General features: G+C 27.2%; 1 protein-coding gene across 5 annotated transcripts; it reads right to left on the reverse strand.

Moving 5' to 3' along the window:
* Nucleotides 1–5476: 5476 nt before the first annotated feature.
* On the reverse strand, nt 5477–20669 carry LOC123264632 (TNF receptor-associated factor 4). Of its 5 annotated transcripts, none has more exons than XM_044728027.1 (6): nt 20318–20669; nt 16289–16362; nt 7043–7147; nt 6463–6942; nt 6128–6388; nt 5477–5946 (listed from the first exon to the last, which is right to left on the reverse strand). In XM_044728027.1, the coding sequence occupies exons 1-6, from the start codon at nt 20343–20345 to the stop codon at nt 5593–5595; spliced, it is 1302 nt and encodes a 433-aa protein (XP_044583962.1). In that variant the 5' UTR covers nt 20346–20669; the 3' UTR covers nt 5477–5592. The 5 variants fall into 5 exon arrangements, with proteins under 5 accessions (XP_044583962.1, XP_044583961.1, XP_044583964.1 ...); XM_044728026.1 differs by lacking the exon at nt 16289–16362 and adding an exon at nt 19714–19790; XM_044728029.1 differs by lacking the exon at nt 16289–16362 and having other exon boundaries at nt 20318–20667.
* Nucleotides 20670–22514: the final 1845 nt, after the last annotated feature.

Genomic DNA, 22514 nt, shown 5'->3' on the forward strand with positions numbered 1-22514 from the left:
CTAAAAATATAAAAATATGTAGATTTTGTTTATTTTTTGGAAACTCAAAAGAGCATTTTTAGAAAAAATTTTTTTTTTTCATTTTAACAAAAATATATCAAAAAATGATTTTTTTTTTCGGTCAAATACTTGTGTATGGAGACTAGACACAAATTGGAATTTTTTTTTTCTGAATATTTGCATGTTTCAAGCAAAACTATGTCGATTTCCGAAAAAAAATTTTTGTTTACTCCCTTACGGCTGTCAGTACCCACCTTAGGAGCCATAAGAGATATAACAAAGACAAATTTTCTATGGAATTAAAAAAAGTGAAAAACCCATAATTGCCCGGGAAGTAACCGTTTGGTTACGCCTTAAATGAAAATTGACCACAATCAGAAAAAAAATCTCAAAATTTCTACAAAATCATCGTTTGGAGCTTCCAATTTTTTGTGACACGCAAAAATCTACGTTATCCAATGAAAAAAATCAACAGACCCCTAATTGCCTCAGAAGTAACCGTTTAGCTTACCCCTGAGACTGAAAATTGGCATAAAAGTCCTAAAAACATCTTTAAAATTTTTCGTTGATACCAGAGATCTTTTATATTACGCAAACAACTACTACACATTTTAAAAAATTAATAGATTCCTAACGACCTGTTTTAACTCTAAAAACTTTCAGATTTTTTTTCTGATTGTGGTCAATTTTCATTCTTAGGGGTAGCCAAACGGTTACTTCCCGGACAATTATGGGTTTGTCGATTTTTTTACAGTCAACGCTCTCTGTATTGGACCTCTCTGTATTTGACCGCTCTCTGTATTTGACCACATTCTTCCTCTGTATTTGACGATTTTACACAGCTCTTATGGACAAGGACGAGTCAAATACAGAGAATGGTCCTGTACGGGTGAGTCAAATACAGAGAGCGTTGACTGTAATTTCATGGAAAATTTGTCTTTGTTATATCTCTTATGGCTCCTATGGTGGGTAATGAGTACCGTAAGAGAGTAAAAAAAAAATTTTTTTTCGGGAATCGACATAGTTTTGCTTGAAACGTGCAAATATTCAGAAAAAAAAAATTCCAATTTGTGTCTAGTCTCCATACACAAGTACTTGACCGAAAAAAATCATTTTTTGATATATTTTTGTTAAAATAAAAAAAAAATTTTTTTCTAAAAATGCTCTTTGGAGTTTCCAAAAAATAAACAAAATTTACATATTTTTATATTTTTAGAGAGTGTTTGCACGCTTATATGTGAAAATTTAAATTTTTCGGATAAGAAAAAAATTATTATTACCACGAGAGGTTATAAAAATAAAAAAATAAAAAAATGCTCTTGTAGATTTTGATCAAATCTACAAGAGCATTTTTTATTTTTTTTGTTTTAACCATTTTTTTAGTCGTGAAAGCTTAAAATCGATTCTAGCCATTTCGGGAGTAATATGAAAAAATGCTCTTGAAAATAAAGGAAAAAACTTTAAAATAGTTGAATTTCATCGATTTTGATAAATATATATTTCTAATATTTCCAAACAAAAATTTAATTTCAAAATTGCAGCTCAAATAACGAATTTAATAAATTTTCGAAAAAATGCTCTTACAGACAATTCAAATACACGCCATTATCACTTTGAAAAATTGTGCTAATCGATATTTTCATGAAGATATCGATTGTTAAAGTTTTCAATTGTCGGATGTCGGCTGAATTCACACTCATACATTGACAGGATTGAATGTTAGAGATTAATACTAATAAATGAATATAATTCTCGGTTTCTTTAACCCTTCGTTGGTCGCGCTATGAGCGATTCCCCGCTTTTTTTTTTCAATTCGTTATAAAAAAAAAAATAATTTTTTCCAGCCTTAAAAAATTTAGCTATTCCTTCTTCAATTCATTTAGCATGCACCTAAACAGTTTTTAAAGTTGTAGGTATTTTTATTAATTAGATATTAAATAATAAATGTCGTAAGAACATGGAATCGCGGCGATTCCCCGTAAGCGCGACCAAACCCGACCATGAAATTTTATTCGCAGCATTGCCAATTATATGAAACTTGAATAAATAAAAACAATATGGCCGTCATCAGCTGTTATAGTTGTTATGCGCATGTCCCATAAAGTTATTTATTTAATTTATTTGTGCAATGTTATTGTAAGTAATTTTAATATAAAAATAAAAATATAAATAAATAAATATAAATATAAATATAAATAAATAAATATCATTACGTGGATTGGATCACAAGAATAATAATATTACTACTGTGACTACAAAAGTATTTAATACTTTACTCATCAAAGCATTAAACCGGTACGTATTTTTTTCTCTGATAAAATATTTGAATATAACGTTTATGATTAAAATTAAAGTCACGATACTACATTACAATTAAATATTCAATAATTTAATTAAAATTGATTTAGCAGATATTTGATAATTTTAAGAATTCTTTTAATAAATAAATTGAGTCAAAAAATTGACATGTAGAAATTTTTAATAAATAAAAAAAACAATTTTTTGAAAATAATTTTTCGGAACAAATTAATTTTTATTTCATACCAACTCAAATTTTACCGCGCTTACTTAAAAGTATACTTGGCAACACTGTAAGAAAATTAACATTGCGGCGATTCCCTAACCACGCGACCAATGAAGGCGGGCAGTGAAGCGCGACCAACGAAGGGTTAAAGGTGCAATTCTTGACGCGGATTCTTATAAACTAAACATTGTTTAGTTTTGACGCAGCATTAATTTAAGATGGTGCTCCAGTCGAAATTATATACCATTTAACCTTATTTGACGCTCTAAGCCAGCGTCAAGCGTCAGCATGAAATTGCACCTTAAGTCTGTATTCGATAATTGCTTAGACGTACAGTCGTACAGTGAAAGCTGTTAAAAGTTACCGTAGTTCTGTCTCCATTTCTCATAAAACGCTAACAAATGCGAGAAAGACAACCTGGGTAATTTTTAACAGCTTTCACTGTATAACTCTACCGTTTTTCGGCGATAAAAAATTGGAAAATTAACTTATTGAATTTTTTTTCTGTTCATCCTGGATTGCGGCGAATTTATGAATGAAATTTTAAGGGCCAGTTTTTCAACCCCGGGTTTAAGTATTAAACTGGCTCTTAAACATTTTTTATGAATTAAAAAAAAAATTTGAATTTTGATATTCTATAAAAAAATTAAAGGTAATTCAATAATTTTTCAATATTCTTATATTTTTATAAAATACAAGAACAAATTTTTGATTCAAATAGAAGATTTAATATTTTGTGGATTTTGAATACAAAAATCCATAATTCTATTGTGATGATCGAAATAAAAAAAATTTGCAATACTTCAATTTTTCCTTTTTTTTAGGGCGGAAAAACGATAGAGACACACATCTAAACTAAAATTCCGTATTCTAAACAAATTGTTTAAGCCTGTGGGTATTCACTCTGAGTGAAGCCATGGTAGGGGAAATTAAATCGACTGAAGCGTTCGCAGTGGTTACTTTCGGAGTTACGGGAGGCTATTATTCCTAAAATTGTAAGCAAGTACACGTGGAAGTATTTATTTTGTTTTAATTTTAATAAAAAAAAAAAAAAATGAGACACCAGAGTTGTTGTGTCTTAAAAAATATCAGCAGAAATATTTACTGCATTCTTTTTTATTTTTTATCATTATACGTACTTGTTGTTGATTCGTTTAACTAAAAAACAAAACTGCAATTATTACACTAATAAAAAGATTTATTAATTATTAATAATTTAATTTATTTGATGACAATTATTTAATTTATTAAATTTTAATAAATATTTTTTAACATTCAATAAATATTTATTTGGGAGGAAAGTACATTTATTAATAGTTAATAACTATTTATTAATAGTTAATAACTATTTATTAATAGTTAACGAATATTTATTAACAGTTAATAAATATTTTGTTGAGTGAATTTGTTTTGCTTGTAATATCATATGATATGAAGATTGCTTATAAACAAAGTCATTTTTATAAATTATTTGTATTAATTATATTACATTATAATAACGTTTATTGTAAAATACTGAATTCTATCATAGCTCATAATTATCTTTTGTGTTTATAAATATTAAAAAGGTTAATTTATTTAGTGAATTGAATTATTATCATGTATTCCAGCTATAGGATTATAAAAAGTGTCAAAAGAAAATTGCTATTTTTGCTTTTGATTTTAAATAAATATTTGCTAACAGTTAAAAAATATTCATTTACAAACAAATCCTTCTATCGTTGTATAAAATTGTCACATATTTTACATAACTTTTTTTTTACAATTATTTATAAAATTTATTTATTTTTATGTTTCTTGCTATTGACATACGTATAAAAACATACTCTGACAGCCTCCCGTAGTTCATATTTTGACTTGCGCTGCAGTCACACTCATAGCGAATATAGTCAATGTATTTTTAAAAATTCAATTTTTCTAATTACATCTTAAATAAAGTAAAACTTCCAAATAAGAATATAAACCAACTAATTTGAAAGATTTGTATTGGCTTATTTTGAAATTTTGCAAAATAAAATTCTAAAAATACATTATTTGGTATCGCTCTTCTAAATAATTATTTCGCAACTGATATGACATTAGCGAATTGTAAATATGTACGTATTTTCTTAATGAATAGAAACGTTATTTTAAAAACACATACAATTTTTTTTACTATTTTCAATAGTAACTCGAACAAGTTATTGATATACAGTTTAAAATTTTTTTACGCGACTTATGAAAATAATTGATTACTATATTTCCTAAATTACCCTCACAGCAAGTAGTCTTCCGGTATATCAAAATCAAATTCGTGTCCCGGTAATGCTCTTTTAGTACTTAAGCCCTTCAAAATTGTGCAATGAAACGAAATTTAAAATGATCAAATTACAAAATATAAAACACCAATTGAAGCAGAAAATTCGCTTTCGCGTCAGTCATCCAGATAATCAATGTATTGATAACTCAAGAATAAGAAATATTCAACATATTTTTCGATAGAAGTTTCGTAAACAGTATATTATTTCGTTAAATATTTTTTTGTTTTTTTCGTCTGTAATAAAATATATTTTCTGGAAATTTTTTTCAGAATATAGAACAATATTTTGCTTTGGGAGTGAGAAAAATATTTTCGTCCAAAATAAATAACTTAATATAATTCATTCATACTCAAGTATACTTAATTAATGCTACTACTATTCATCTGTAGCGAAATGGCTTTTTCCGATTTTTTTTTTTTAAATATTCAGGTGTATGGTATAAACATGTTCATTAAAATGACTAATAAGTGTGAATCATCATTTTAATTCATATGAATAAAAAATTTTTACAATTTTAGATTTATTTCTGTAAAATATTTTAAATTAGCTTAATTTTTTAAAAAATATTTACATATTAAAATCTAATCTTTAGAATATAGAGCATAAATGCAACTTAATGATGCATCTTACAAAATTATTTCACTGAGATAAATTGTATAATCACAAAACATTTTAATGCATTTCACAGAGTGTTTTTGATGGTTTTGTTGCTACAATAATTAGCGAATTCATATACTTAGAAAAAGATCAATAAATCATATCATGTCACTAAACTGCCACGATTTTACTAGGGTCAACTTTAACTCTTATAAACATGGCATTATCTTTGATAAAGTGATGTTTTTTTATCATTTCATGTGAAACAAACCGTGGAAAACCAAATCCTAAGGAGTCTGGTTCTCGACTAGGCCTTTGAAAGTTTTTCCATGTAGGATCAGGAATAAAACTTTCTACAATATTGCAAGCTTTGTCGGGTTGTGTAGTTTGATCAAACATTGTAAATGAAACACTGTGAGAGAACGGCCAGCGAAGTAATGCATCGTATTCACCCGGTAGAATTTTTATATAGATAGAAATATGACTTCCTTCACCAGTTCCATTTCCATTGAGAAAAACGGATGCCTAAAAAAAAAAAAGTTTGGTAAATCTAAATATGCGTGTCTTAGATTTTTTTTTACAGTCAAATAAGTCATTTTTTAATAAGTATTTTCACAGTAGCTATCTGCAATATATTTTTGGCGCTTGAAACACGTATAAGATAATTCTTAATTATTGAACCAAAATTAACATTACAAAAAATTACCTGAAGTTTGTATCCATACTGACTAGTGTAAAAAGGAGGACTGATGAGTTCTATTCCTTCTTTAGCTTTTGCTTCGGACATCTTTGACGAGTAATTACTAATTTTCCAAATAAGTGTACCGGTATAGTTAGGAGAAAGCTTGGCCATAGCAGATTTTAGAACCGCTATTTGGTGCTGCTGTTTTGTGACAACATTACACATGAGACTTAGATGAGTTTTAGTAGATTCTTCTAAATGTTTGTCTAGAGCAAAACGATTTCCCTGAAAAATTATTATAATATTATATTAGTTTCATAACGCAAAAGCTTAAATTTATTGATTTTAGTTAAATATACCTTAAACGAACAACCAGCATCTTTAAAATTACAGGAAAGAAGATATGTAGTACAATGATTTTTAAGGTGAATCTCCAGGTCTTCTCGAGGTAATACACCAGTCTCACAACGATGAGGACACGCAACAGGAAAGTGGCCACATTTTGCATGATGCGTTCCAAGAGTATCAAAGACAAATTCCTTATTACAATATCTGCAAGCTACGAGTCGTTTTACACATTCACCTAGCTTATGTTGATCGAGGTGTCTTCTTTGAACTTTCATTCCACATTTGTTTTCACAATAAAGAAGTTCATATCCACAACTGCCAATGTGCTTTTCTAGAGTTTGTCCAGTGAACTCTTTGGAACAAGACTCACAGCGTGCACGACGTTGAGAACATGTGTATTTCAAATGATCTTCCATTAACACTCGAGGGATCATTGCACCACATTTATTATTGCAAGGTATTGCATCATGTTTACAAGTATTGAGATGTGCCTGAAAAATAAAGCAGGTAAGTATTAATATCTTAATAAGATTAGAGATTTTACGTTGAAAAGCCCTGGTCATAAATTAAATAATGATTTTAAATAGATACCTTTAATTTCCGAAGCTCATCAGACCATTTACATCCATCTTTATGATGAATACAGTAGACGATAGATTCCATAATTGCTTTTTTTGTCTCCATCTCTTGATAGCTCTGTAAAAGAAAAATTAATATTGGTTGATTAAATTATAAAAAATTTAACAGATATTTCAAGTATAAATAAATATAGTGTTCAATTTAAAAAAAAAAAATGAAAACAATTATTATGATCTTAATAGTAAAAAAAAGTTTTAAATAATGGCTAATTTCTCTTTTGTCATCTAACAAATAAGCAACTATTTCCACTCTTTTAAGGAGCTCCTGGTTTTCATGATAAAATAACTTAAAAAATAAAAAAAAGTTAGTAAAATAATCAAGTAAACAGTTTTTGAAAAAATTTTTTCTAAATAATTTTCAAATACCACTGTCCAAAGATTTTCAGAAAAAAAGAAATTTTTCAAATAAATTCCCAATTTTAGAGTTTAAAAAACTAAAAAATATTATTGCAACATCAACTTCTTTGTCAAATATTTTTCTTCCAGGGACTAAGAATCAAAATTCAAAATTTAGTTATTAACAAATCCATCGATCAATTTAACTTTTGAAATGAAAGAAAAAAAAAAAAAAAAGTATAACATAAAAAAAAGTAATATATATTCAGATGACTGTAAAACAATGCGAGTGGTATTTTCATTACGAGAAGTGATTGGCCACCAACAAATTAACATTAGAAAGTAAGGAAACGGAGTTTTTAAATTAAGAAGATGTTACTGGGGATATCATTAGCGTGGAACAAATATGTCCATAATATTATTTCACATTTTAGCTTAATAACCCATTGCTCTTTAGTTTAAACTATAAATTTATATCGTTTTAAATAAAAATACTCTATTATAAATGTAAGGCTAATACATTTATGGGACATTTTATGGTTTCATTTGATTTTAGCAACAAATAATTGAGTTACAATTAATAATTAACTTAAGATTTTTACACTAAAACAACTAAGATACGAGTATTTTTATATTGATACGTAGGAAATATCATTTTAAAATGAATAAATTGATATTTGTTGGTTGCATAAGCAAAATATGTCCAACTATAGTTAATCCAACTTGTAATGTTTTTCTAAGAGAATAATACCATAAGGTCGGCTTAACTCATCTGTATTAGTGTATTCCCACACTTTTGCTACCCGTCCTTTTCACTTCAACAGCAGCAAGTCAAGTAATGACACCCCTTTATCTCTCTCTTTATATTACGAGTTACAAGATCTACCTAGTTCTTAAAAGTCAACACAAGGTAACCTGTACTCGTTTATAATAACGCATATAGTATATCAAAAGTTCGAAATCTACAGTTTTTCCTACAATATTATAAAGAAGTACCTTGTAGAATCTTTACGAATTCAGTGCGTTTTACCTGAATTTTAAATATGTACAGCTTTAAAATAAAATAAATATTGACCACCATCTTCAATTTACACATACAACCATAAAATGAAAGAAGATTATTCTTTCCTTGATCTGTATTTATTTAAATTTTTGATGCATGATATTTATGATATCGTCGCCGTTTATTTTGTATAATAATAGCATAAAAAATTATAATCAATTGTGTATACCAAAAAATTAAGAAGAAATGTCGTTAAATATCAATAAATTAATCCACAAAAAACGAGGTTTTGAAGTATGATGATTCACGTGTACCTTTCTCTTTTTAGAAGAAAAAATGAGGAAAAATAAAAAAAAAAAAAAAAAGGATAACATCTCGAAATTATGTAAATATTTCTTATAATTTTCTTGACACTTTTAAAGACATATTTGTATTCGAAGGTTATCGAAAAATTGTATTTTTCTGTATATAAAAATTATGTATTTAAAAAAATTTCTTTCGATTTACATTTTTCTACGTAAAACTAATTAAATTTTTTTTTATGTAAACTTAATTAAATATAACAACAATTGGATTGTAATTTTCGTGTACATATCTATCAAAATCTAAGTTAGTATATGAAAATTAAAAAAATCAAGGAAAGTACTGAACTTTTAATCGAGTAAATCAATAATATTTACGTAAATCAACGAAAATCTCATAATTTTCCTTGATTATTTGATCAATATAGATCTCGATCGATTTACTAAAGGATTGGTAAGTAAGCTTCTTCTGAAATATGTAATCAGAATCGTTTCTTTAAGTCTAAAAACGTCGACATTTGACAGAAACTTGATTATTGAAAGTCAGATTGCCATCAATAACATTTGAAATTTTTTATTAGTTTTTATTTGCATGAGTGTAATATATACAAACCTCGTCAGTGATGACGAACGTTTTGTCTATGTTGTCGTTTATAGAATTTGGTGGTAATATAGGGCTCATACATGGATCCACATAAAATTTTGATTCTTTATTAGGTTTTTGAGGCGATATCCGAGCAGGGAAGCTCAAAGTTTTGGTCCACTGAGAAATACCTCGCACCATTTTTCAACTATTGATAGAGTTTTGTTAAATAACGGAACTTAATATATACGAAGATATTGTTTTTGCACTTTTAAATATTTCTTCAATGGACTTAAATTTAAAGAAATTTACGAGTAAATAATAAAAATTGAATATAAGTTCACTACAAAAATGCGGCTTTACGCTCCGACAACGCGTGTATCCGGTAGTTGTAGTCAACAGTCGAAAGACTTTTTGCCTCGATGAATTCCAATAATAATAAATTTATTCTGAAAATATATGTGGACAAGCACCCGCTCGAAACGACGAACTCTCACTGACTGACGAGCTATGCGGAGGCTAGAGGCAATAAAACATCATCATATAAGCACATAAAAAGGAGCAGTAAAAAGAGGAGAGCAACAGCTGCTAGCTGTGAGGCTGCTGAATAATATAAAAGAGCTCATTGGCCGATATACAAACCATATACACAAATAAAATATCTGGAGAGTGAAGAAGACAGAAAGAATGCATAATAAATTGTTTAAATACAACAATCTAAAGTATATGGGTCATTCTAAAAAATTAATTTTTCCTAAAATGTTATCTCTAATGATTCATGTAATTTTTAGGGAGATCTTTCATATTTCATTAAAATTCATTGAAAATTTGAGCTCCTTACATCAAATCGTCTTGGAGTAATATACATTTTTCAATTTCGGCAGTTTACTTTTTCTTTTTATTTTTTAAGTGATTTTTTTTGTTGGCAAGAGAAATTTTAATAAAATAATATTCTAATTTTTTCAGTAAAAATTTTCAACTTTCTGATGAATCTATATGTTTATTCTATAATAGTTGATTGGATAAAATTAATTTTTTTTTTATACTATTTAAATATTTTTTTGATAATTAAGTTCACTATTATAGAATATTGAACATTGTCTAAAAAGTTTAATATTAAATATAATTTTTAATAAATTCAAACACATTATATAAAAATATAGAATCCTCTATATTCTTTGATTGAGGTTCTCATCAATGTTTCAGGTTTTCAAATAATAAAATTTTAAAGCCTTTTATAATTACTAAAATAGATCGGACTATGTAGAAAGCAATGAAAATCATTTCTCAACTCAAACAATAAGTTCATATGATTTATTTGAATTTAAATTTTCTAATGTGATAAGTACATATTACTAATCATTTATCATTAAGGGCCAGTTTTTCAATCCAGGATAAAATTTTATCCAATGATAAAATATATCTATATATTTCATATTTATAAATATACTCGCAATAATAATTTTATTCTGGATAAAATTTTATCTTGGATTGAAAAACTGGCCCTAAAAATGCTATATAATATTTCGGGTTTTTAACGTAAAAAGTTTTGAAAAACATTGAATTTACTACGTTTTTTTTTTATAAACAAGTTAATTAACTTCCCTTCACTGTATAAAAACTATACTTGCTACAAATCTTTTCATATTTTTTATGTATATTATACTTTGTGAAAAACTGATTTATTAAATTGTGCTCCAAAGAGTTGAAGTACTATAGGAAAAATAAAAAATATTCCATCAACGATATGCTGTGCACCTGGAGACGTAGTGTTCGGAAGATTGAAGTTGAAAAAGTAAGGATTGAAAAAGAAAAAAAAAAAATAAATAAAGAAGAGAAAATATTCAGCAAGGTTGCAGCTGCTCGAACTGCTGGTGGAGCAGCTGTAACCTTTCTTACTTCGTGTTCATATTTTTCATTGGACTATGTCGATATTCTAATTTGATTTTTTTTTAATCACTAAATTTGTTTCTAAATTTTTTTTTTTTTATTTTAACCACGTTTATTCAACGCCAATTTGAATAACTTTGATTTCTTACCCGTTAAAAAATATCAAATTTTCAACGAAATTACTACAGATGTAATTTCAATGTTATTTTCATAACCACTTGAAAATCGAAATTTTCCTTCTAAATATTTTCATGAACTTTTGAGAAAAAAAATTTTTAAAATATATTTTTAAGCGATTTCTAAAGTTATAAGATTAGACAAATTATTTGAAAATGTATATCTTCCGTTTTTAGTAGATTTCATAGAAATCTAACTATTGCATTTGTCCTCATGGCGGAACTTTCGAAAAATTTTGCTATTTTCTGGCTCAGTTCGTAGAGCTGACTCAGAAAATACATATGGTTCAAAAGTTTATAGGTGTATGTATATATACGATATAACGCGGTTTGTCCGGACGATAGCGTCTCTAATTCATAATGGATCTTTTCCAAACATACTTAATATTTAGACGAATACCAAGGTCAAGTTCAAAGATGAGCTTAATAGGTCAAGCAGTTCAGAAATTACAGGGTTTCAAAATTTTCAAAATCGTAAAAATTCATATTTTAGCAGTTTCTTTCGTGACTAACTTTTTAATGAAATAACTTATCAAATTTTTGTAAATTGCATTTTAAAGTCCATTAAACGAGTTTTAATTTTCATATCATTTCATTCTCCTAGACTGAAAATAACCTATTCGTCTGTAGATATTTAATGAAATTTTTACTATTGCATTCGTTTTAACTTAGGGAGAAGGGATTCCATCAATGTGATTGAAGTATTTCTATTATTAGTGTTGTGATTTTATTTAAGTAGGAAATCTACTTCCATTTCGGCTGCCGAATGGCACTTTTTTCATTTTTATTTTTATTTTAGACTTCAATTCGTAACTAATCAACTGCTGTATTCTTTAAGAAGCTGAATCTACTACTGCAAGTCGCATAAGAACGACTGATTCGTTCAAGAGATAAGGTAAAAGCCCCAATATATGATCATGTACCAGTATATGATCACTCCATGTATTTGTATACCTATATTTGTGAATATAGATATACAAATACATGGAGTGATCATATACTGGTACGTGATCATCTATTGGGGCTTTTACCTTATCGCACTTTAAAAATTTACGAAAAAAAGTTGTTAGATATCTTTCAATTTTCTAAGCGGGTTATTTTTTTTAATTTTATATATTACATTTTTATGCGTAAAAACTTACATCAAATGCCATAATCCGCATTTCAATTGGTAAATTAATTTTCTAGAGATATCTCAATAAAAATTTTCAAAAAAATGTATTCTCAATAGGTACCAAATTTTTTATCTTAAAGGGCTTATCATCCGTTTAAGAACTTCGAGCTTGAAAGTAGAAAAATTATCCAGATTCTTTATTTGGTGTAGACCATAGTAAACTTTAACGTAGACCCCATATAGTTCATCATTACAAAAAAATATAGTAATATTTGTTTCATAAAAAGAACAACAAAATTTACTTTATGCATCATTGTTAACGCGGCCATTGAAAATAAACAAGTTTATTTAAGATTAAATGATGACCCACCATTTATTCAGAATTTTTTAAATAATGTTTGGATTAAAAATTATTCTTTCAATTAAAAAGCAGTAATAAGCAGAAAGCCCACTAAAAAAAACTAGTTAACCGGTTAATAAAATTTGTTTCGATTATCAACAAGGCGTTATAATTTATTTACCGTACATTTAATACCATCTATTTGCATTTATCGAAAGCCGAGGTTTGAATAGATTGTAATAGTCTGAATGCGGGTTAATACTATACTTTACCCAACAATCTTTAAAGATATGTATATATAAGAATACAAATTCAAAAAGGATCCACCCTCTACAACATTTAAGATAGGTTGTGAGGGTCAGCTGTTGTCGGTGTAAAATTAAACTTCCTGTACCGCACTAACCAGCACATCTGCTGGTTCAATTTTAGTTTCATCTTTTGTGAGCTCAGTGGGGGCCCAGATTCTTTTTCCAATGCACCACGATATAATAAAGAAAATAGTCATTCGATTATTCAACTATACATACTTTTCAGCTTTAGTTCATTTATTATTTTCAGGTTTATATCAATTCATAATAATTAACCACAAGCAATACAATAAAATTGCAGATTATTTTGTTTAAATACCATGAATGGAGTTATAGCGTAGAATGATTTTAATAGAGAAAAAAAAAAATAGATTTATCCATTTTTCGATTTTTTTTTTGCTGAAAATAAGTAAAGCTCAACTTTTATTATAATCAAAATTCTTATTAAATTATTATGAATCCTACAAAACCTTACTTAATCCTTATTTTAATAAATACATATAACATGAACTTATTTAGATGATTTATTCCAATTCTAAGGAAAATGATAGTAACCCGGGAAAAAATGATCAGATCTGATCAGACATGAACAGGCATGAGTCTTCAGGTCTGATCAGGTATGAAAAATGACCGGGTCTGATCAGACCTGGCCAGGCATGTTCAGGTCTGATCAGATCTGTTCATGTCTGACTCGATCAGGTCCATAAAAAAAAAAAAAAATCGGTGCCGACGGGGATTCGAACCGTTCACCTCGCGCTCTTCAGACTGACACTTTACCTCTTGACCAAATGATTCATCTTAATTTGAGAGTATCTTTCGAGCTACTTCAAGTAATTCAAATTTTATACATGATTTATCCTTATAGTTAACGGAGTTCTATACCTAATTTATTAATTATTAATAATTAATCATATATTACAGTGATTTATTCGGAACGGCTATGTATTTTTTTTCGCTCCATTAACATATGGTTCTACACTGAGAGAGAATTTTATTCAATAGTAATAAAACAGTTTATTTGGACTTGAAAAAAAATTTAGTTAATATTAATAAAATTATATTTCATATAAATAAAATTATATTAGTATTTAATAAAATTTCATAAGTATTTAATAAAATTTTCTTAAATACTAATATGTGTTTATTAAAATAACCACGAACGACGCTTTCGTTTGCTGTCATTAATACGAATATTAAGTCATTAAAAGAAATAATCTCAAAAAAAAAAAAAAAATTAATATTCATCAATTAATTATAATATATTCAAATATATTTTCACAGTAAAGTCTTTTAATAAATAGTATTAAGATTTTTTAACAAGACATCCTAACCTAACCTATTTGTTTACTTCATGACGAATCACATGTAGAGATTTTAAATAATAAAAATAAATAAATATTCGATTGAATTTATGAAATCATAGTCTTTATTTTTAACAAATGCGTCCCTACATTGTCTGGTTTTCTGCTTCTGTTTTCATTTTATTAAATAATGTCTAACTCTTATCGATTCATTTGTGAAATTTTTAAATTTAAGTGCATAAAATTAACATCCACTCGGATAACAACAGTTGTAGACTTTGTATTTCAAAAATATAGTTCCGACAAAATTCAATTTTACTTAATTATTTATTCAATTAATTACTGATCAATACTTGTTAGTTAGTTGATTAATGAATTTTCTTTATATTACATGTAGATAAATATTCATTACATACTAAGAAACATTTATTAGTATTTAATAAAATTTTTATTAGTATTTAAGGAAATTTAATTAATATTTAATAAATTTTTATTTGGGATTAGCCAAATAAACGTTTTATTAAATAGTAATAAAATTTCATTACTATTAAATAAAATTGTCTCTCAGTGTTGGCTAGATATCAGACATGGACAGGTCTGATCAGGTCTGAGCGTATTTAAGGCTTCAGACATGAACAGACATGAGCAGGCATGAACAGGTCTGATCAGATCTGAACGTATTTAACGCTACAGACATGAACAGACATGAGCAGGCATGAACAGGTCTGATCAGGTCTGAGCGTATTTAATGCTTCAGACATGAACAGGCATGAACAGGTCTGATCAGGTATAATTTCAGGCCTGATCATACATGAACAGGCCTGCTCAGGTCTAATTTCAGGCCTGATCAGATATGAACAGGTCTGCTCAGGTCTAATTTCAGGCCTGATCAGATATGAACAGGTCTGATCAGTCCTGATCATTTTTTCCCGGGAAAGTTTAATAATTCTCATATGAGTTTATATGGAAAATAGAGGTTTTTATTATTATATTTGCATTGATATGCGCGAGTTTTTTCAAATAAAATTGGATTTAATTAAAAAATTTGATAGTAATTTGAAATATTATGAAGACTTGAACATTATATGTCATAAACAGAATGAAATTTGTTGAGCGTTTGGTTTTAATAAAATAATAAGAAAAATATCTGCATATGAGTCACGATACATGGTATGTAAGTACGTCTAGTTAACTAAGTTCTACAGACCTGGAAGTATAGGCTCAGACGAAAATTTTATCCATAATACTTTGAAACGTGACTATTTTAAAACAATCTTCTTTAAATCAAGCAAAGAACAAACTCCGAAGCGGAACACAAGTTCGAGGCATTTGATGTGTATATTGAAATTGGTTCGAAATTATGTCCAGAATACTAAAAATTAAAAATATGTTCGTCCAATTTTTTAGAAATTTTTATGCTGAAAAAAATCTGGTAAGGTTTTATAAAGTTTTATTGATGCTTTGTAAATTTCATAAAATTGTATGAAACTTTAACTGAGTATGATTTTTTTTATTAAGCATTATTTTCTCTAGAATATATTTTATTTTTTTAACGGTAAGTCGGTAGAGTCTAAATATCATTTTAGATTTACTGTATTGACTTGGTAAAAGCACTTATAAAAAAAAATGTTCAAAAAAGTATTTTTTTTAATTCAATAATAGAAAAAAGTTGGCCCACGCTGCGATGTACGAAGTTAACCACAGAATCATCTTTAATTCTTTTTAAGGAATAAAAAATTTAAATTATCGGCTTTTGACGATACATTTCTTTTAACTGAAAATTTTCATTGTTTACAATTAACTCCACTAAAGAAAAGCGAAAATTGAAATAAATTTGAAAATTTACCGTTTTCAGCTGAATGTCGAAAAATTCTTGATTTTTGGTCCATCCCATTTCTACGTCTGAAGGTTCTACAGGTTCTACATACATCCCACTAACTTTACTCTTACCCTTCTAATCAACTAATTATCACTTCAAATATTATTATATGAAAAAAGCCATTCAGTGCAGATGAAATGAATCCTCAAGGAATCTTGATAAAACTTAGTATGCATATTCTTCACGCGAATACCGAAATCAAGCCTAAAAACCAGCCAATTCAATTTTGCACGCCTTATAGTGCGAAGCTCGTGAGGTTGTGCTTTATATTACTCGACTCGTCAAGATCAAGCAATTTTGTGATTTTTAAATGCCTCTATCACAACCATATTACACTTACTCAATAATATAAGTAGATGTACACCGAGAAAACACTTTAATTAAACCATCTTTTACTTTCTAAAATCATTTCATGTTGCTATTTTGAAAAAAAAAAACGTTTTGAAAAAAATTTTACGTGGACGTCCGGATGTCACCCCATTTTGGATGTACCAACGATTACTCTCGAACAAATTGATATTTCAAGACCGGACCTTTTTATTAGTTTAAGAATTCGATGAACTGGGTCCGTACTTCATACCAGTGGCCTAGCTTATGTATTTTTTTTTATTAAATTGAATTTTTATTAAAATTCACGGATACAACCGTACAAAGCCAAACGAACTTTTCTTATTTGTCACGTGAAAACTATGGCGCCACTTGATCAAGCTAGATTTTTTTAGACTGCGTGCGCATATGACAAGAAAAAAGGGCGCCGATATTTAAAAAAAAAAATAAAAAATACTCTATAAGAAATTACTTAATTATAATTTTTTTTTTTACTCAATTACACAATTAATTTTTTTCTTAAAAAATGATTGAGCGTTATGAGGCGTGCACTTTTGGATTCTCCAAACTTTTTTAGTTTAAGATTAATAGATATGCGAATTTTTCAAAAATTTTAGAGATATAGTTTCACTATTTTTTTTTCTAAAACAGTTTTGAACGCCCTAAGCTACCGAGTTTTTATAAATTCATCTGAAAACTCACGAGATTAGCTTCAACTGTCATGTTTTTAAAATGTTTTAAAATGACAATTACACATAAATTTAAAGAAATTTCATCATTGCATTTGTTTTTTAAGTTTTACAAATTATAGGTAAAACTTAGAAATCTACTTTCAGTTCAGCTACCGGATAGCCTTTCTTATATTTATTAAATAGTTTTTTTCTAAAGAGGACAACGCCGCCTCCAACCTCCCACAGGGCTTTATCCGTAGACATATTTTTAATGTGAGATATTTTTGTTGGATATCTTTGCTTGAGATATTATTTATAGGAACGTTATTTTGTCTAGTTTTTCATCAAAATGTTCAAGGTATCGATTTTTAGAGTATCATAAAATTTTTTTCACTATAATATTATCAGACTATCTAATTATAGTGGAAAATATCGATCAATACTGATATCACTTAACTCAATTATCATTTATTACGTAATTAAGGTCTGAAATAAATAATAATATTTTTTCGTAAGAACATGAAAAGTTGAACAATTAAAAAAAAAGAACCATCATATCATGAATTAAATTATTTTTATAGATTTCTACAAAATTTAAGAATTTTGATTCTTAATCAACAATTTAAAAGTGATACAATAATTTTTTTTTCATGCTGTGCACCAAAATTGTATCGAATTAGAAAAAATTTGAAACTGAAAAATTATCTGATTCTTTGCAAAATCTAACGAGAAGTTTACAGAAGAAATTGAGTTATAAAATTGAATTTGCTAAACAAGCTTTAGTATTTACTATACAAGATATAAAATTGAAAAATCCACACAATAAGCCATGAAAAAACAGTTTTTTGGTGTATAAAAATATCAATTCATTGATTTAATTAAAAGTATTTTCAATCGGTTCAATAATCACTTCTATTTTAGACAGTGTAATTTTTTTTCATTATATGTAAGTTCATTTTGACTTTCACATACGATTTTGCAATCGAAATTTTGAATTTTAGGCGATAATTAGAACATAGCCCTCGCACATTCGTTTGTAGAGCATAGGTTGACTTTTAAAGCTAACTTATAAGAAAATAAGTTTGAAAAAATAAAATATTGCCGTAACTCCCTGTGAAATCACGATGTACGCAATGGATAATTTGAGTATCTTTGTTTCATCACTCGGGTTTAAACATTAACGTTAGGCAATAATAAATATATTTTTTGAAATTTTTGTTTTGTTTCTACAGTTATTTGATCCTTAATTAAAAAATAAAATTTCTGAAAATACATCGAATACTGCCCAGCCTTAAGAGTATCAAAGCTCTTAGAAAATTTTAATAAATAAAAATAAAATGAGCAATCCGATTTCAGTTGTAAAGTACGAATATGTTGGTAAACGTAAATAAATTGTCGATAAAATTATAGTTTGAAAGTCGGTAAACATTTAGTAAAGTAATTTTCAAGTGTTATAATATTTATTAAGGGTCAACTGATTACAACTTTGAAATTATGTAAACAAATTCTTATCAATTTTTTAAAGTAATTTATTCCTTCACCATTTTGTTCATACTATTTTTGGATATTATTTTGCAGCGCATCAGTGGCGCATAAAGCGACTCATATACGAGACAAACATTATTTTAAATATCGACGTCTAATTAGCAAATTATCTAACTCCAAATTTTTAAAGAGGTGGTTCTTTAACATTTCCAGATAACAATAGTTCAAATACATATTATTTAGGTATCCTAAACAATTATTATACATACAATAAATATTAAATTGATTTTTATGAAATAAAAAATAATTGTAATTCCCTGAATTGTCTCTTAAATTGAAGATTTTCAGAGATGGAGTTAGACAATTTGCTAAAATTAAAACTTCATCATGTAAAATACTCAGTAAACTACTAGTTGAGTTCTTTACATGACTCATTTTGCGCTAAATTTTTTAGTGCTACTTTTTAACTTGTTGATGAACTTTTTGGTAATTATTTTATTAAGCATGATAAATAATGATTACAAAAATTATTTTCAACTGAAAAATACAACGAGCAGCCGCACAACCAAAACATTACTATAATCGAATCCACGTAGAATTTCTCGTAAAATTTGAACCCAAAAGTAGCATAGTTGATTTATTATCGCTAATGTCATTAAAAATTGATTTAAATTAGTCCGACAAAAAATAATAATTTTATAGGAATTATTGATGATGAATTCGAAAAACAATATCGTTATACTCCAAACGTTGACAGCTAGTTTGTTTTTTTTTTTTTAATAAACGGTTTCATCAATAACTGGTCGATTTTATCACGCATTCAAGTAGTGATGTAAAACTTTAAGGGTAAGTATATATAGTTTTTTATAAAAAAAATTAATTTATGGACTATGAGTAATACATACATACATTTTTTGAAACAGCTAATGAATTCTTCCGTCCATCAGTCATTATTACACCAAACGACTTATTAATATCTAAACGTTCTATGAGAATTTTTTTGTGCATCTTATTCACCACAAGAAAAAGTTATTCTAATTCGAAGCTTATAATCCAAATTAAACGTGTTCGCAAACTCTCTCTTTAAACAAAGTTGATTTAATAATTTCTACAACTTGATACGGAAGTTAGCTGATAACTGTCAATTTTTTGAATTTTCATAAAAAATCAATTACAATAATGAAAATATTTTGAAAAATTTTCCCGAATAATTTTTTTTTAATTTTCAGATGTGGAACTTTTTTATTACATTGTTTTCATAATAATTTTATTGCTATAAAATTCTAAAAAAATTTCTAATGTTTGTCAACTTCAGTGTCATTCCACAACGTATAACGTAAAAAAACATTAAAAAATTAAAAAAAAAAAAATGCTGTTAGTTTTTAATTTATTTTTCATGAATTTCTAAAATAATCAATAAGACAGACAAAACATTAATCCTTTACCAATAAAAATAACTTTTATTTGATGAAATAAAAGCACAAATATTAATGAGAAGTGTCAAAATATTTACGAGTCATTTGGAGATCAAATCTGAACATTATTTGTCAAGTCATAATTACACTCCAAACATCGAGAAACATTTTTATGATTTACTTTTTCAGCTATGAACTTGTTTTGTTTTTAAAAATAATTTATAAATTCGTCTTTTTATTAAATGCATCATACAGAAAATTGAGTACTTAATTCACTACCCAAATAGAGGTTAAAATATGGTTAAAATTTTAAATGATGGAAAGTTTTGATTTGTAGTCGCTAGATGGCACTAAAATGATTGCAATTGTAGTTGTTAGAGGATACTACACTATATATTAATGATGATAATAATATTTGCAAGATTGATTAATATTTAATGATATTTATTCACTATTTATTTACATAAGTCACTTAGCGTCTCTTTTATATATATCTAGTCAGGTCACAATCAATAATAATAATAATAATAATGATGCACAGTTACGCCACAGCTATGGCGTGCTAAAAGGCGGGATTATTTGAATCTGTGCGGGATTGTTTGTTGGAGAGAGTGAGAGGGTTTCCCGCTCCGATGACTGGCGCTTTGGTAGGTTTGATTTGACTTCTGGCCGCTGGGAGCGCGACCGAGGCGGCAGGACCGCCACACAATTAGTTGTAACCAGCGCATTTTGCGATGTTGCTGTATAGCATACGAAGCTTAAGTTACTTACAGTCGGCGACATGTATTTCTCCCGTACACGATAACAAATGTCCACGAAAATATCTCTATGTAAAGAACTCTATGTAAGATATTTCTATGGAATATCTTTTCTAGCGGAAAATTTTTATGGGAAAAAATTTGTCTATTTGACAATAATTATATGCAAAAATAAGTCTATGTGCAAATAAATCTATTCGAAATCAAGTCCGTGAAAAAATATTTCAATTTTAAAATAAATCCATGCGTCAACATCTCTATGTAAAATAAGTATATGTAAATTTACTATAGTATCTGTCATAAAGTTGCATGCACTGCATTAACTGTGAGTGAGTGTTGAAGCACTGGAGTTTTGAAATTAAAATTTAATTAAATGTTTTTTATTTTTCAAATTCATAAATCTTTGATTAAAAAAAAAAAAAAAATAATAATTATTATTAAATAAATAAGCGGTCTTTGTAAGATATCACTTTATTTATATACAATACTGTATCATAATCTCAAGTACAAACATATAGTTCCTTACGTTTCTTAATAAAATCAGTTCTTAATTTATCATGAAATTTCTCTATCATTTTATTTTCAAATTAATCAATTTTATATGATTAAAAATCTCTGTCAATTAAATTGGATCAAAATAATTTGAATAATTAAAAAATTATTTTTTTAATTTTATAATTTTCAAAATAAATGATTACTCAAATCTGCACAATTTAATTTAAATATTCAAGAGAAAATTTTTCATTATAGGATTCACAAAAAGGATGAAAAAATAAAAATTAATTTTAGAATCCCAATTACCACATTAGAAATGAGTTTTTCTATTTTTAATTCCGTATCCAGATTAATGCAGAGCAAGCGGGTAACAGCTGGGATATATACATATAGATTTAATGGGAAGGTAAAACTGTACATGTAGAAATAAATAGTAAAAATTTATTTTTTCATTTATTTAATTAAAAATTTTATTAACTATCTACAGGTAATGTTATTAATAAAAACTAAACAATATTATATTTTAAATATTCCCCTTTTATAAATTAAATCAATAATTACAGCCAAGAAAAAAATCTTAAATGTCAAAAGTTACAAAATTTGTATTATGATTGAAAAAGTTATAAGCTGGCTATTAGGGTGGCGCAAAAAAACCGACTATTTTTTGTTTTTGTCTCGAGTGAAAAAATTTCAGTTTTTGGTGTTTTAAGAGCCCTCACCAAAGAACAGCCCAAAAAAAATTTTTAAGAGGTCGCTCCAAATTTTTTTTAAATTTCAAAAATTGCCAAAACCGAAATTTTTTTTTTTTTTAATTTTTTTCCTCGTTACGTCATAAATTTATAGACCAAAAAAAATAAGTTCTTGAAAGTTTCAATTCAAAATAAAAATTTTGAAAGGTCACTCATAATTTTTTTTAAATTTCAGAGTAAAAAAATACTAATCCAATTAAATAGTCACTAATAAATTAAAAAAAAATTATGAGCGACCTTTTAAAATTCACATTTTGAACTGAAGCTTTCAGGAAAACCTTCTTTATGGTCTT

This window comes from Cotesia glomerata, linkage group LG5, assembly GCF_020080835.1.
Source record: "Cotesia glomerata isolate CgM1 linkage group LG5, MPM_Cglom_v2.3, whole genome shotgun sequence".
Classification (NCBI taxonomy): Eukaryota; Metazoa; Arthropoda; class Insecta; order Hymenoptera; family Braconidae; genus Cotesia; species Cotesia glomerata.

Excerpts from the sequence above, each read along its gene's own strand:
- LOC123264632 (XM_044728025.1), bottom strand. The coding sequence starts at position 9,514 with ATGGTGCGAGGTATTTCTCAGTGGACCAAAACTTTGAGCTTCCCTGCT. Across the intron at positions 7,148-9,343 it reads CGTTCGTCATCACTGACGAG|AGCTATCAAGAGATGGAGAC; the intron begins GTTTGTATATAT and ends TTTCTTTTACAG. Across the intron at positions 5,947-6,127 it reads AGTATGGATACAAACTTCAG|GCATCCGTTTTTCTCAATGG; the intron begins GTAATTTTTTGT and ends TTTTTTTTTTAG.